Source organism: Trematomus bernacchii, unplaced genomic scaffold (assembly GCF_902827165.1).
Source record: "Trematomus bernacchii unplaced genomic scaffold, fTreBer1.1, whole genome shotgun sequence".
Classification (NCBI taxonomy): domain Eukaryota; kingdom Metazoa; phylum Chordata; class Actinopteri; order Perciformes; family Nototheniidae; genus Trematomus; species Trematomus bernacchii.
In genome coordinates this window covers 21,384,063-21,398,183 of record NW_022987564.1, presented here as the reverse complement: position 1 = coordinate 21,398,183, position 14,121 = coordinate 21,384,063, and the positions used below count along the sequence as shown (strand labels likewise).

The 14,121-nt window shown below is 40.6% G+C and overlaps 1 protein-coding gene across 6 annotated transcripts in view; it reads right to left on the bottom strand.

The window, feature by feature from the left end:
* Positions 1-5,606: 5,606 nt before the first annotated feature.
* The window catches only part of LOC117477954 (collagen alpha-1(XIV) chain-like), a 206,395-nt gene continuing 197,880 nt past the window's right edge, over positions 5,607-14,121 (bottom strand). For 4 of the 6 annotated variants that reach the window (XM_034124781.1, XM_034124785.1, XM_034124783.1 and 1 more), the window contains 5 exons: positions 13,287-13,353; positions 11,946-12,134; positions 11,048-11,125; positions 10,803-10,958; positions 5,607-7,318 (listed from right to left, as the gene is read on the bottom strand). In XM_034124781.1, the coding sequence (XP_033980672.1) occupies positions 7,044-7,318; positions 10,803-10,958; positions 11,048-11,125; positions 11,946-12,134; positions 13,287-13,353 (765 nt within the window). In that variant the 3' untranslated portion in view covers positions 5,607-7,043. Of the gene's footprint in view, positions 7,319-9,228; positions 9,528-10,802; positions 10,959-11,047; positions 11,126-11,945; positions 12,135-13,286; positions 13,354-14,121 lie in introns of those variants that run through there. The other 2 variants (XM_034124782.1, XM_034124784.1) reach the window with 2 other exon arrangements.

The following is a 14,121-nucleotide window of genomic DNA, read 5'->3' as shown; positions in this document are numbered from 1 at the left end:
TCCACAATTCAGCGACACATGCTGATGAAGATGTGATAGGATACAAAGATCCAGCTTTCAATTGATATAGAATATTTGTGGCTCTGAATCCAACCCCCCATTCTCTGTGTTAAACCATCAGCTTATATTAAATATATAATATAACCATCCAAGTCTTTCTTCTGAGCCATCAGATGTCTGTTTCAAGTCTTGGGTTCACATGACACGATGTTTCCTGTGTTTTATTTGTCAGTCTGATGCCCCAGCTTCAGTCACATTTTATTTCACGCGGACTCTGATCTAATCTAATTTGATTTGGCAGATTTGGACTCAAATGTGAACCACATGTGTCGGATTAAAGATGATCCCCCTCTGGATATAAATATCACACATGGCATCTGATTCAGAAGTCACATTCCTTTAGTTAATTCCTGCACTAAATGTACATAAACGTCTTTGTGCAGAGACGTACAGCGACTTTCAAAGACACACAAGATTCAAACATGTTTTTTACCATAGTTTCACTTCTGTTGGGGATTAGTAGGCGTTTACACTTAATAACTTCAACAATACATAAATAACTGCTTCTTTATCATCACATACATCTATTTAAAAAAAAATCTTTTAAGACGAGGTCCTTTTTTTGCATTAAAACATTTTGGCCGGTCCATCTTTCTGTATCTTTAAATAATTAAGTTGAAAAAAAACAAATCAAACACAGCTTTTCTTCAGGGAGCAGGAGTAAGCCAAGGAGCTGATGGGAAATGAAGTCTTTATTTGGAGGGACACTATACTGTCTAACAAGTAACATGTAATGTAATGTGACAGAACATAGATAGGAAAAGGGACGACATGTAGCAAAGCCTATGGAAGATCTGTACGCAGCCACATTTAAAACTGCATTTAAAGAGTACTTAGTACCAGTCTGAACATTAAATGGTGCATTCCAAAACTTTTTCTTCGATACTATTCAGTATGACAGAAACATATTTAGAATGCACTATTACACCGTTTTTCAAATGCAGTATGCCAAAAATACCAGGATATACTGAATTCGGATACATTTTGCAGTATGAAAGCAAACTGTTCTGCTTGTTCTGACCCACAATCCTCTTCACAGAGGAACAGACAGTGCACGGAGCAGCAGAGAGCTGACTGTTATATATAGAGTGGTGCAGGGATGACGTATGTTGGTAGGCCGGCGCGGAAGTTAGCATCACAAGGGCTCCCTCCACAAAAAGCAATGGGATGCTTCAGTTGGGTTGTGGTATATTGCAGAAAATAAGCTCTGTGCCAAACACACTTATGATGCTGAAATGTTTTGTTCAGCAGGATAATCTCCAAAGAAAATGTGTGTGATTTAGAACGCAGCCAATATCTGCCCTCCCATGTCATAGACCTGTAAGGCAATCAGTGTAGCTGTAACACAGTGATGTCACAGTGTACTGACACACCCTGGACTACACTTCTACATCACTGCAGCAAAAAGAGAAGTTAAACCACTGCAGGGCAGAAGCAGCTGTTAAAGCCGCTGCAAACTGGGTTAAATATTAGGTATCTTGATAACTCTTGGATAAATGAGCAACTACGTCTGGGTTGATGAGCGATGCTATAGCCCACTGGGCCCAGCATCGTGATTTTAAAGGATTCACTGTGGACATTGCCCTTCATATGTTAATGTGGTCGACATCGCCCAACAATGAGTATCTATCAAATATGAGGTTTATTCAGATCTGATGAACAGACCCAACGTAAGCTGTCTCGACAGACAGAGAGGCTTCCTGAGTCCACACCATGACACACAGTATGTGTTTTAGTTAAGATTATATAAAGAATAAAGAAAGAAAAGACTAATAAATCAAATTGATAATTTGTTTGTATGATGTCATACATCACGTTCACCACATGAGGGCAGCATTGAGTCAGAGTAGAATCAGAGAGCTGCATGGTGACATCAACACATAATACTCTTCAGCTGTCAATCAAACTGCTCTGCTCTCAGTGAATTGTCAAAGGTAAACCCAAGGAGACGAGAGAGTCTGTAGGCATTAAGATAAAATCCCATACAACCTTTTGCATAATGTTCCTCTAGAATAGATGAATGTGGAAGATCTGAGATCAGAGGTAACACATTTTTTTTAAGAATAAATAATAAATGTACTGCTTGTTTTTTCTGCTATTCTCAGTTATCAACTGCATTTAAATACAACTCATCAAATCCAAACAAAGAGACATCTCCTGCTCACACTGTAATTTAACTGTAGAGCTCATTATAATCAACCCAATCAGAGCTCAGCGTGTGATTACTGTATTTAGCCGCTCCCAGCTCTCATGATGATGACAGAGCATCATGAGAGTCCTCCAGACTAACAGCTGCTTTCTGTGATGGATTCAAGCCGTAGTTATATTCTAATGTCTGCTGACTCTGAATAAACATTTATCAGTGAGAGTTCTGATGATATAGTGTTAGGTTGAGTCTTCTAGGAAGTCACAGAATCACAGAAACTCTGCAGAACCCCACGCCACCTGAACTACACACAGAGCACAGGTTTAGATTTTTGAAAAGCAAAAAAATATACAGTATAGACAGAATGATAAGTTCAAAGTTAGAAGGACCATAACTCTTTGTTTAAGTTTAAAACACTCTTTCCCTAAGGCCTTACTCCATACAAATAATAATATGAACTGTGTAAATGCATGAGTTTATGAACCAATGAGCATTCGACTGGATGAATGAGACTTAGACTATCCTGCACGAGTTTGAGATTTGTGAATACAGTTTTGCTATTGTTAAACAGAGCACCCATTTACTTCTTTAAGATGAAGATGGAGAATGGAAGTTTTCTTCAAGAAGTTCAAGGTAACAGGGTGTGTGTTTTAAAAAGTAAATAAAAGTGTAATTTTGACGGTGAAGTTTTCCTTTCAAATAACAGTTGTATGCAGGTCAAAAATAATGTGCTGGTCCTATAGGAATATAAAGGTATTGTAATAAACAGAAAGAGAAGCACTGACACAAACTCTGAGAGGCTCTTTGCTGGGGTAGCAAACGTGTTACCCCTTCACAGAATGGAGTCTAAGCAATATGTCTGATTAATTTGTTCCCATTTAATTTGAAAGTATCATTTAAATGCATTTTACAGCCTGTTGGGAGAGGGAGAGAGGGCAGATCATGTTGAGTTTTTGAAAAGAAAAGCATTTGAAAAATAGTGATAAAAAACACCTCTTTGTGAACGTACATATGTGGGAGGGTAAAGTAGAGAAAGCAAAGGTTACTTATGAGATGTTTGACTGAAGAACATATTACATAGTAGAACATTCAAATGTGTATTCAAATTATAATAAACTGAGGCTAAGAGAATCTGATTTGCGTTGGATCTGAGAAATGATGCTGCTGGGTAACATGTTTTAGAGTGGCTCTGAATAAAAGCATCTCATCAGTGACTGAATGTCTGTTCCCAGCCACAGTACACACTGTCCACACAAAGAGGCATAGCAACAGGTACAGGTACGCAGGTTTCCATGGTGACGCACAAGGTAAATGATTCCATGGTGCACAACATCCCCGTGTCAACATGAATAAAGAATCACACACTCATCTACACTTCAGATCAACAGAAGTCTACATTTAAACAAACGAGTATTCAAAAACTTGTTATTTGAAATTATCATCAGCAGTCCATCATTTATTTTCAAGAGTTTTTCTCGTTTTGTTTTTAGAGCCTATACAGGGGACGTCTCAACAAAATGATGACTCATCAAAGTCATGGCAAAGATATGAACTTTGACTTAGAAAAAAAACGTTTGCAATATCTCTTATTTATCTAAGGAGTCTGTCTGTCTGTGTTTGGATTTTCACTTTTTCAAACATAACCTGGTTCGAGGTTTGGCCTAATTTTCTCAGCCCTGCAAATCATTTTCATTTTTAAATAGTTGAAAGCAGCCATATTGCACTATCATTGGCTAATGTAGCAGTTGTCCAGTTGTCTCCATCAGCTTCCTGCCACTCTCAGATCAGAACACAGCAGATTTGCTGATCAGCCCCCCCCCCCCCCCCCCCCCCAAGTCCACAGAGACGACAACTACAACAGCAGTGGTTGTACTTCAGTTTTATTGTTCTGAGAAAATCAATAGCAAGTAAAAAATGTATTACTCCCATTATTTTACTTTTCAAACATAACCTGGTTCGAGGTTCGGCCTGATTTTCTCCTCGCTGACCTGAAGGCTCAGAAACTCTGAACTCAGGTTTCCCAGATATTTGAAGTGTAATAACATTTTGGGTAAAGTTTGCTCTGAAAGAGAAAACAAGATGTCCACAGGTGGATAAACAAAGCACTACTTTTCCAAGCTGGACTTCATTTAACTGACGTGAACAGAGACCCAAAGAGCTTTGTGCTGAACAAAATGGAATGTGGTTGGATTTAAATGAGCTTAATAGTAATGTAACAAATAGAGGCAGATCTATGACAAGTGAGGAACAATACATTCTAGGGATCCATTTTCTAAGATTGTTCCCGGTCTTTGTGTTTAATGACTCAGAATCTGATGTTCTCTCTAAGCTACTTCTTCTCTGTATGTTAAAAGGCGGGAACCAAAAAGCTTTGGCAGGAGAATTGTTTATCAGGATCATTTGTCAGTGTTTGCTGCTGTAATACTCGCTCCTGCCACAAGAGGCTGTAGAGCAACACCACATGTGTTACAGAGACGCGAAGCATTCCTGTTTTCTTCAGGTGAGTTTTAATTTCCCCATGAATCCACACACTTTTCTATAAGGCTGGAGCCACACGGGAACGGTAACGCAAACAAACCGAATTCGATATCAAAAAAGTATTCCGTCCACACGCAATAGGCACCAGTAATGGGTCCACACGAGACCGCTCGACCCGCTGGAGACGCTGTAGTACATAGGCCTATGCCGGGCCTGTAAGTGGCGCTGTACTTCCGCCACAAAATGCACCAAAAGCAGCGAAGAAGACCTCCCTAGCATGGTTGCCATGGTTGCCCTTCTGTTTATTCTCCGCGGTGGATTTAGCAGCAGAGGTGGGGAGAGGCAGGGCTCTGGTTATTTTGCTCCTGCTGTAAACCTCTCCGGTAGTCCACCAGCAGATGAAAAACACTCACCTCTCCGCCTCTTCCAAGGGACAAGGGGACCGTGCGGCAGAGTTTCCATTAGAATTTGTTTCCGCCGGTCAACATGTCCGTTAAAGTTTAAATCTTCCGGACAAAATTAGAAAAGTGCCGGTCAAAGGTCTTATTTGTTATTTATTGAGCTTTAAAACAAATTGATAACGACTCTATATTAACATAAGAATACAAAACGGAGCCTCTCTTTTCCTCCCCCTCTTCTGACAGCCCAGCAGCTGATCTCTGAGCAGGAGAGGTGGTAGAGGCGGGGCTATTGCTTCAACGTTATCAGAAAATTATGGTATAGGGCGTAAACACGGAGCCGTTTGCCCCCCCCAGAGCGTTGCGTCCCCAGATCTACCCACCTTGGGACCCGTTATCGTTATCTGCGTTTCCCTGTCGGCCTCGTGTGGACGAACCGTCTATATGATAGAGAACTGTAGCGGATACGACCGTTACCGTTCCCGTGTGGCTCCAGCCTAAGAACGTTTTGTTAAAATACTGTAATGTCCTTTTTCTATCTTTTACATTTTTTTTTTTACTACAAATGAATTTTCAGTCTTATTTATAACGTGGTGATGTTGAAGTTATGCCTCTGGTGGAAAGTGCAATGATCCTGGCAATTAGACGTATCTATTCATCCACCTGTTCTGAAGTCGAACAAACAGCAGACACTTAGAACATGGTTACTAGATTATTTTTCACTTTTCATTTTCTCCTGGAAAGGTAAATCCAAAATCCAAACAAAAAAGAAAGAAAGAAAATAAAACAGATTGTAAGTCTTAGAAATACAAAAACATATCACTCCTTTGTTTAATTTTTCTTTCCATGGACAACACCATGACAAACAGCTTCTGTCACAAACCTGACAGCTAAACTGAAAAACATTTACTCAGAAATATAATATCTCTGTTTTTGTCTCATTTTTACAACTTCTCATCAACCTTCTCAAATACAGAGCAACATCAGTCTGAGCGTAACACTGTAACTGAATATGACTAAAACAAAACAAAATAATGATCTTAAAATGTAAAATGTGTCTAAGGCTCTATCAGACTAAAAATATGATACATCACATGATAAATGGAGAACAAAAACATGAACATAAATAACTGCTTCTTTGTTGTTGTTTTTGTAAAGATTAAAATCACCTGGGTTCTACTATTAGGAACCTTGAAACAAACACATGGAGGAAACAGAAACATAATAAGAGTGAAGACTCAGGTTCAGACTCTGGATCACTTCCTGCTGATTTGCTGTAAATCTTGTGTAGGTGGTTGAGTTGCCAGAGATCTTTAATGTGAAGCAACAGATGGAGCTAACATTAGCTGTTAGCATGTCGGTATGGGACTTATAATAGGATTTTTTTCCCATAATAAAATGTATAAAAATGTCTAGTCCTATGTTAGATTTTTTGTTGAGTATGTCCCACATGTTTCCAAAAACAGTTCAAACGTAGAGAAATCTGTATTTTTTCAAGGTAACAAATGACATATTTGTAAATGTTCGCACAAATAAAGCCTCTTCTCTTTTAACTCAACGCACTGTAAACCATCCATTCTGTGAACAGCAGCCATCAATGCTCGCAGGACTATTAGGAGGCACTTAACCAACCAGGTACATAACAAATAACCCAAAAATTAAAGGACAAAATGTTTGAGAAACTTGACTTTGATCAGAGAAACCGTTAAAGTATATATCCCAGTTAGGCTGAAACTGTGACACAAAAATAAGACAAATCAATTCAAACAACGTAAACCTGTTTTAGAGATAATTCAATAGCATAGATTAGTGAATATAGTCCCAAACTGACCCCCACCCTGCCCCCTTTATAATGTTCGTAAGAAATCCTCTACATCAGGCACTTGTTGATTAGTCCTTAACTTCTCCACACCGCCCAATCACAAACAAGGAGCGGCCCTCCGTCCTCCAATCAGCTCCTCTCATTTACTTAGTCCAGGCGGCGTCTTCGCTGCTCTTTTTTGTTTCCTCTTGGGCCCGTCTCTCTTCCCCCTGCTGCGGTGGACTCCGGGGGAACTCAGATCCATGTCCTCCAGGGCGAGCGAGGGGTCGTCGGGGGCAACAGGCCTAGGGGCCGGGTAGCTGGGCTCGTAGTACCGGTACGGGTCGTCCTCCTCCGCCTCGCCGTAGTTCTGGAAGACGTTGGGCGGCAGTTGGACTGCGGGGACAGGGCCCTGGTCAGTGACATCCTCACCCTCTGCGTTTTCCAACCAACCAGGAAGCGACCCAGCCAGAACACCAATCAGACGGGCAGAAAGTCAGTGAGAGCCCAACACAAAGATGGCCGCCACCCGCCACCAAAGGAAGCAATGTTTCGGATTGTTGGCGTTTGATTGGGTTAATGAGACAGGGAGAGGGGCGGGAAGAGAAGGAAGGAGCAAGAGAGACAGAGGGACAAGGGTTACCAAGGGTTACCATTACTGAATCAGGGTTCCCATAGGTTACTGAGTCAGGGTTACGAAGGGTTACCATGGGTTACTAAGTCAGGGTTACTGTTTGGGACTGAAAGCAGTGGTTAAAGGGAGGGATAAATTAGAAGTAGAAATAATTTAGCTTAATGTTTGTCCAAATGTCTCTTAGTCCAGGCAGTTATTAGATCTGTTATTTATTAATTTACATTCAATTTGTCACAATTTAAGTTTTCAAGTGGTGCTTTTCAAATGAAAGGTATTTAGATAAGGTTAAAACATCGTGCAAAATGTATTTTCGTAAATTGTGGTGCAGATGAGGTTTTAGGACCTGTTATGGGATTAATATGTTTTTATTATAAATCAGTACAACTGTGGTCTAAAGCAGAGGCACCGGGTGATCGTAATCTAGAAGGAAAGTCAGGAGAGGACGATCATGTCAGAGCGAGATCAGAGAATATCAGCTGGAACTCATTCTGAATTATATTTGGTGATAGTCTGTATTTCTTTTATATTCAACAAATTACATTCAAATCCTCAAACCAACACTAAATGTATTAATTTACAACTATTGTGTGTTTATTAGTTTCTTAATCCCACACCAACGTCCTACTGCTACACACACTGATAGAGCACCAAACGTGGATACATCCACCTCTGAAAATAGTCCCCAAGAAATGCACAGGGAATGAACTGAACATATAAGACTACATGTTTGTGTTTCGTATTAAGTAACGACCAATGGGCCTAAAGCTGAGAATCTCAGGCTGGTGCCCCACGGGAACGCATACGGCAAAACGCATAGGATTAACGCAATCGCCAAAAAGCTTCCGTCCACACGCAATATACACCGGATAGTGTCTGTTCACATGAGACAGCTCCGTTTAGATCCAACCGCTGGAAAAAGCTGCAGTACATATGCCGAGCCTGTACGTGGCGCTGTAACTTCCTCCACAAAAAGCAGCGAAGAAGCATGGTCGTCATGGTTGCCCTTCTGTTTATTCACCGTGGTGGGGGCAGAGGGAACCGGGCAGAGTTTTTCGCCGGTCAACATGTGTAAAAGTTTAAATCTTCCGGACAAAATTATAAAAGTGCCGGTCAAAGGTCTTCTTTGTTATTTATTGAGCTTTAAAACAAATGAATAACGACTCTATATAATAATAAAATACACGGAGCCTGTCCTCTCTTTTTCCTCTCTTCTGACAGCGTCAGTGTCTGTCTCATGCAGCAGCTGATCCAGTAATGAGTGACCCGACAGTAAAAAATAAACATATTTATAACTAATTTAGGTAGTTTGAGAGGTAATTAAAATAGCTAAGGGTGATGATCTGACTTGAAGTGTGTGTTTTGCTCCCGCTGCATCACAGCGGGAGGAGCTGCGTGTCTCCGTCCTGTCAGATTAGATCTCACTCGCGTTTATGTCCATATCGAGATAAAGATAAATAATCTGAATTCAGTGTGCAGTTTACTTTTGCGGGGGTGAGCAGGAGAGGTGGGGGGAGGCAGGGCTATTGCGTCATCATTATCACAAAATGATCGTATAGAGGCGATCACACAGAGCCGTATGACCCCCCAGAGCGCTCCGTTCCCAGATCTATCCACCTTTGGACCCGTTGTTGTTTGCAGGGTCCGTTTCTATCGTTTCGTTACGGCCTCGTGTGGCAAAAAGGGCTATACGCAAGAGAAATATGCGGATACAACCCGTTTTCGTTCCCGTGGGGCACCAGCCTAAGACTGAGAAAGGCCTACATGTGTTAAATGTGTTTAATTAACTAAACTATTTTTAAACTAAACATATTTTCCATTTAGTTTTGAATGAATTTTACGCATTAAAGTTGTGTTATACAAACCACTTGGTAACCATTTTATTTAAAGACAATACTCTACATGTATATGAAATGGTGTGTATGTAGAAAGCAGAGCAGTTTCAGCTAAGGATCCCTGCTGTGGTCGTTGTCACAGTTTGTGAATCATCTCAGCTTTGAGTAAAAGACTATGCTGAAAGTTATGAAGAGGAAAAGTTGTAAACAAGCATTGACAAACATTAGAGAAGGAGAAACAAAGACAGATGAGTGGTTCAACATGCAGACATTACTCACATGACGTAGGCTCAACTTTAACGCTCAACACAATCATGCGTTTAAAAGATGACTCATGTAGGGTTTTCTTAACAATGGTCAGAGTTAATGATATCAATTTATTTCCAAAGACAGTATTGCTGTTTTGTGTATGTGTAGAGAGCTCAAAGGAACTGTGAAGCTGTTAGAATAGCATTTCCTGACCTTAAAATGCATTCATTTGGAGAGCAAGTTCAAATGTAACAGAAACAAAAATATGCTAGCAGCAACATCTATGTGTATTTAGCAGTCATTTGTTGCTCTTTAGCTGATTTCTGTTGTATTAAATGGTGTTATATGAAATAGAAAAGCCCCCATGACACATCTTTATAGTAAACTGACTAAACCCCCCCCAGAGTGATTTAACAGGGCGGTCTCCGTCATGTGTCATGGTGCAGCGTTCAGGCACTGATTTGTTCCCCGAGCACTTACTGTTTGTGCAGAAGACCATGCAGTGTCAAACTTAAAGGGCTACTTCACCCAATTCACAATACAAATATGTTTCCGCTTGCAAGAACAATTTGGACTTTCTTTGTTTGGTTTGACACCGAGTGACATGAAATGAAACAATCTTTATTTTCTGGGATTTGGGTGAAGTGACCCTTATTAAAACAATAAATAAATACAAATGATGATATTTGATGCTCATCATACACATTTCAGAAAGAAAAATGTTCTCATGCATTTCAGACATGCACCCTGAACACAGGCAGCCTTCTGTATCCTGGGGGGGGGGGTTGTGTGACTTCATGCAGCTGTTTAACTCACGGCAGCTTTTCATCATGAAAAGACACCGACTGAATTAAACGTTTAACACAACGACCTTCAATCCAAAAGACGTCCTCTCAGCATTCAGAAGCTTTTCATACTCAGTCAAACTGTTTACAATATCCACGTTTAGACAGCTGATGGCTTTCAAGCAACATGTTTTCTACAATTACCATGGTACATTATGTACAGGAGAACGGGGGACTAAATGTGTCAATTATCATCTGTTATTTAACAAAGCAGATTAGATACAATAACTGATATGATAACAATACCAGGGGCTTATTTCTAATAAAAAGAGAGAAAATACTTTTAATTATAAATAATTTAGGAAACTAGTTGGAAGTTAGTTGTAATTATCCTTGTAGTCTGATTCATTCCTCAGTACCTCCAACGTTATAGCCCATGCAGGAGTTCTGGTCGCAGTACCCCGGGGGCCCAGCGGAGCCGACGGGCCCCGGGACCCCGGGCCGCCCAGAAGTTCCAGAATTTCCAGGTCTGCCTGAGGTGCCCTGGCTGCCAGTTCTGCCCTGCCCCGCGGTTCCTGGGGGGGGGGGGGAGAAGGAGAGTGTGAGAAGTGGTGTGGGAGAGCAGAGATATCATATGGTGAACAGTGTGTGTGGTGTTATGTACCGGGGGGGCCTGGGGGTCCTCTGGGGCCTTGGACTCCAACGCCTGGAGACCCTTTCTCCGCCTTTTCTCCTAGTTGACCTACACACACACAAACAGACACACACATTACAATCCAAGTCACAAGCTATCTCTCTTATAAATAGTGTTGACTCATGGGAAATAAAGTCTACATTTAAAAAGAAAAATGAATTAACATAAATAAATCCATGTTCACTCATTTTCAAATAAATGATTATTGAAAACGTCGGTTTAATAATATGTATAAGTAACCTTAATGTAGGAGCTACATAAATGCTCTTTAAATTAGCCACGAAGTTTGGATGCAACCCTTTGCCCCCCGCATCATATTGAAAAGGCATTTTCTTTAATAAATGGCTTTTTTTTTATCATGGCCACGAACTGTAACAACAGAAATGTCAGATTTCCGATGGTACTTAAAATAAACATAAAGCTTTAAAAAGTGATGTATTCATCATAATAACTCATAACTCATGAATGTGTGCCATAAATAAACAGATTTACCAGATGTTGTAGGAAAACCTCAATTCTGCACTCCTCAAAATGATTATAAAAATATTATTTTTGTATTAAATAATATATGGCATTGTAACTATGTTATACTGCAAAAAAGACAATGTTAGCCTAATTTCCGCCATGATTGTGCTGCTTCCATAGAAGTGCAGGATATATTGCAGAGGAAGGAGTGAAACAGCTCAGAGTCCAGGAAGTTGAAGGTCACAGTGCCTTGTTTCTTGGTAGGGACCTCTACAGGCACTTATATAACTTTTCAAGCAGCAAAACTTAAGATTTGACTTGCTGAATACGAGTTTATCCGTCAGTATGAGCATGTGAAACCGTGTTGACCCGGCTGTGACTCGTCCCTCTGAGGACCCCTCACCTCTCTCTCCTGGCTGCCCGTTCTGTCCGTTCTGCCCTGGGAAGCCGGGTCTTCCTGAGGGCCCCTGCTCTCCCTGAGTCCCTGGGGTCCCCTGTCGGCCAGGCTCTCCGGGGGGTCCTGGCGCCGTGCGGATGGACACTGGTGGACTGGGCGCCTGGTTCAGGATGGAGTTGTAGCGAGCCATGTGGCCTGGACACAGGATAGGGAAGCATTTCAAAAGATGGAGGAAATATTAAGGAGGTCACAATCCTGCAAGACATATGACTTGCCTGTCCTGACTTTTCCCGTGTTTTTTTTAATATATATCTGTTGTAATTTATTGTCTTTTATTGTGATTGTAGTAATGTGTTTTTATTACATGTACAGCACTTTGGCTCGACCAAAAATCGCTTTTAAATGTGCTTTATAAATAAAACTTGATTTGATTTGATTTGATATGTCTGGAGGTCATACATGGAACTGGCTGTGACGCGTGGCTAAATGTCATGGACTTATTATAGAACTGGATAGGATCCGCCACTCAGCCTTGCTTTCTACATTTCATGGTCATTGTCACAAAAAAACCCTGCAGCCCAAAAAGTGTTTTCTCCATGGACCACCAAGACACATCAGTAAAACTGTTGACACCTCGAGCTAGAACACGTGCTAAATGATTGCTCTTTGTATTCTATATTTTGTACCCAATCTTCGTTAAACTTTTTCAAAGCCAAAAAACATATTTCTTCACGGAATGAGGTCACCGCTCTGTAGGAGCTAACACTATGTTTATTATATCTCAGGAGAGAGGATGTTCGAAGGGTCAAAGCAATACCAGGCTGGATGTGAGAAAAAAGAAAGGGGAAACTAAATAAATTAAGGAGAGCCTTCTTCTTTTCCCCCACATCATGATATATTTAGATTTCATGGTCTTGCGTGGAACATTTTAGTCATTTGTTAGCTTTTATTCTCAAACCTGATTTGATTCACTGATCTGTCACTGGGCCATTTTTTTAAAACTACCCTACTAAAAAGTTTCTTTCTTTCTTTCAAAAACATCCATGCTAAATGTTCTGTATGTTACCATTAGGCTAGACATAAATGAGCTAATGAGGACTGAACCCATGAGTTCCCTTAATCTCTCTAGTGGTGACAAACACTCAGATGTGTACTTCCACACTGGCAAAGTTCCTTATTACCGATTAACCACTGACCATGACCACAACCTGATTCTAACCATAACCCTCCCCCTGAGTCCTCGCACAGTAAGTGTGTGTGTGTGTGTGTGTGTGTGTGTGTGTGTGTGTGTGTGTGTGTGTGTGTGTGTGTGTGTGTGTGTGTGTGTGTGTGTGTGTGTGTACTCACTCTCAATGAGCTGCTCACAGACCGTCCTGGCGATGGTCTGAACTGAAGCTGTGGACTGGAGGTCTCCCTGCAGACACAGCACAGAAACACTGTTATTATGTGTAATTAGCTTCTGCTCATTTTGATGAATGAGTCATCTAACTACTAAAGTCGGAGGTGTCCTGAATATTTTCTAACAGACACATTTGAAATATAAGCGCCTGAAGTGCACTATTGATTCATGACACCATGCGTTTGTTTGTGTATGAATGTTTTCTGAATCATATTCCTCTGTGTTCTGTTGGAGCATCCGAATCAACGTCTTACATTCATATTCCTCCTAGTTGCTGATGTTGTAACCACAGGGTAACAAAACACACAGAAAAGCTAAGTCATTTTTTTTCTGATTTGTATCTAATTTTTAATTTGATGAAAGATGAATCAATGGGTGAATGTGCAACAGACTACATGCTGTGCGAGCGATCTGCAGGTGAACATGCCCTTGAAGAAAAGGATAAAACAACAAACCATCATCCTGCGTTTGAACCCTTAAATGGTTTTCTGTGTTCTGTAGGATACAGTCATGTGGCAGGCTGTGTCAATAGCATACGTATAATGTCATTGTAATATGCATTTTAAATCTGTGTTATAATGGTGTAATATGAGTGTGATATTGGTTTTATATCTGTGTAACATGGGTGTACTAAGGCTTTAATTATGGTCTAATATTTGTGTAATGTTGGTGTTATATGTGGTTCATTTGGGTGTTATACAGTTTAATATGGGTGTAAAATAGATAATATATGGCTTTAAAAATATGTAAATGTATACCCTGAATGGGCAATGTACCACAGGA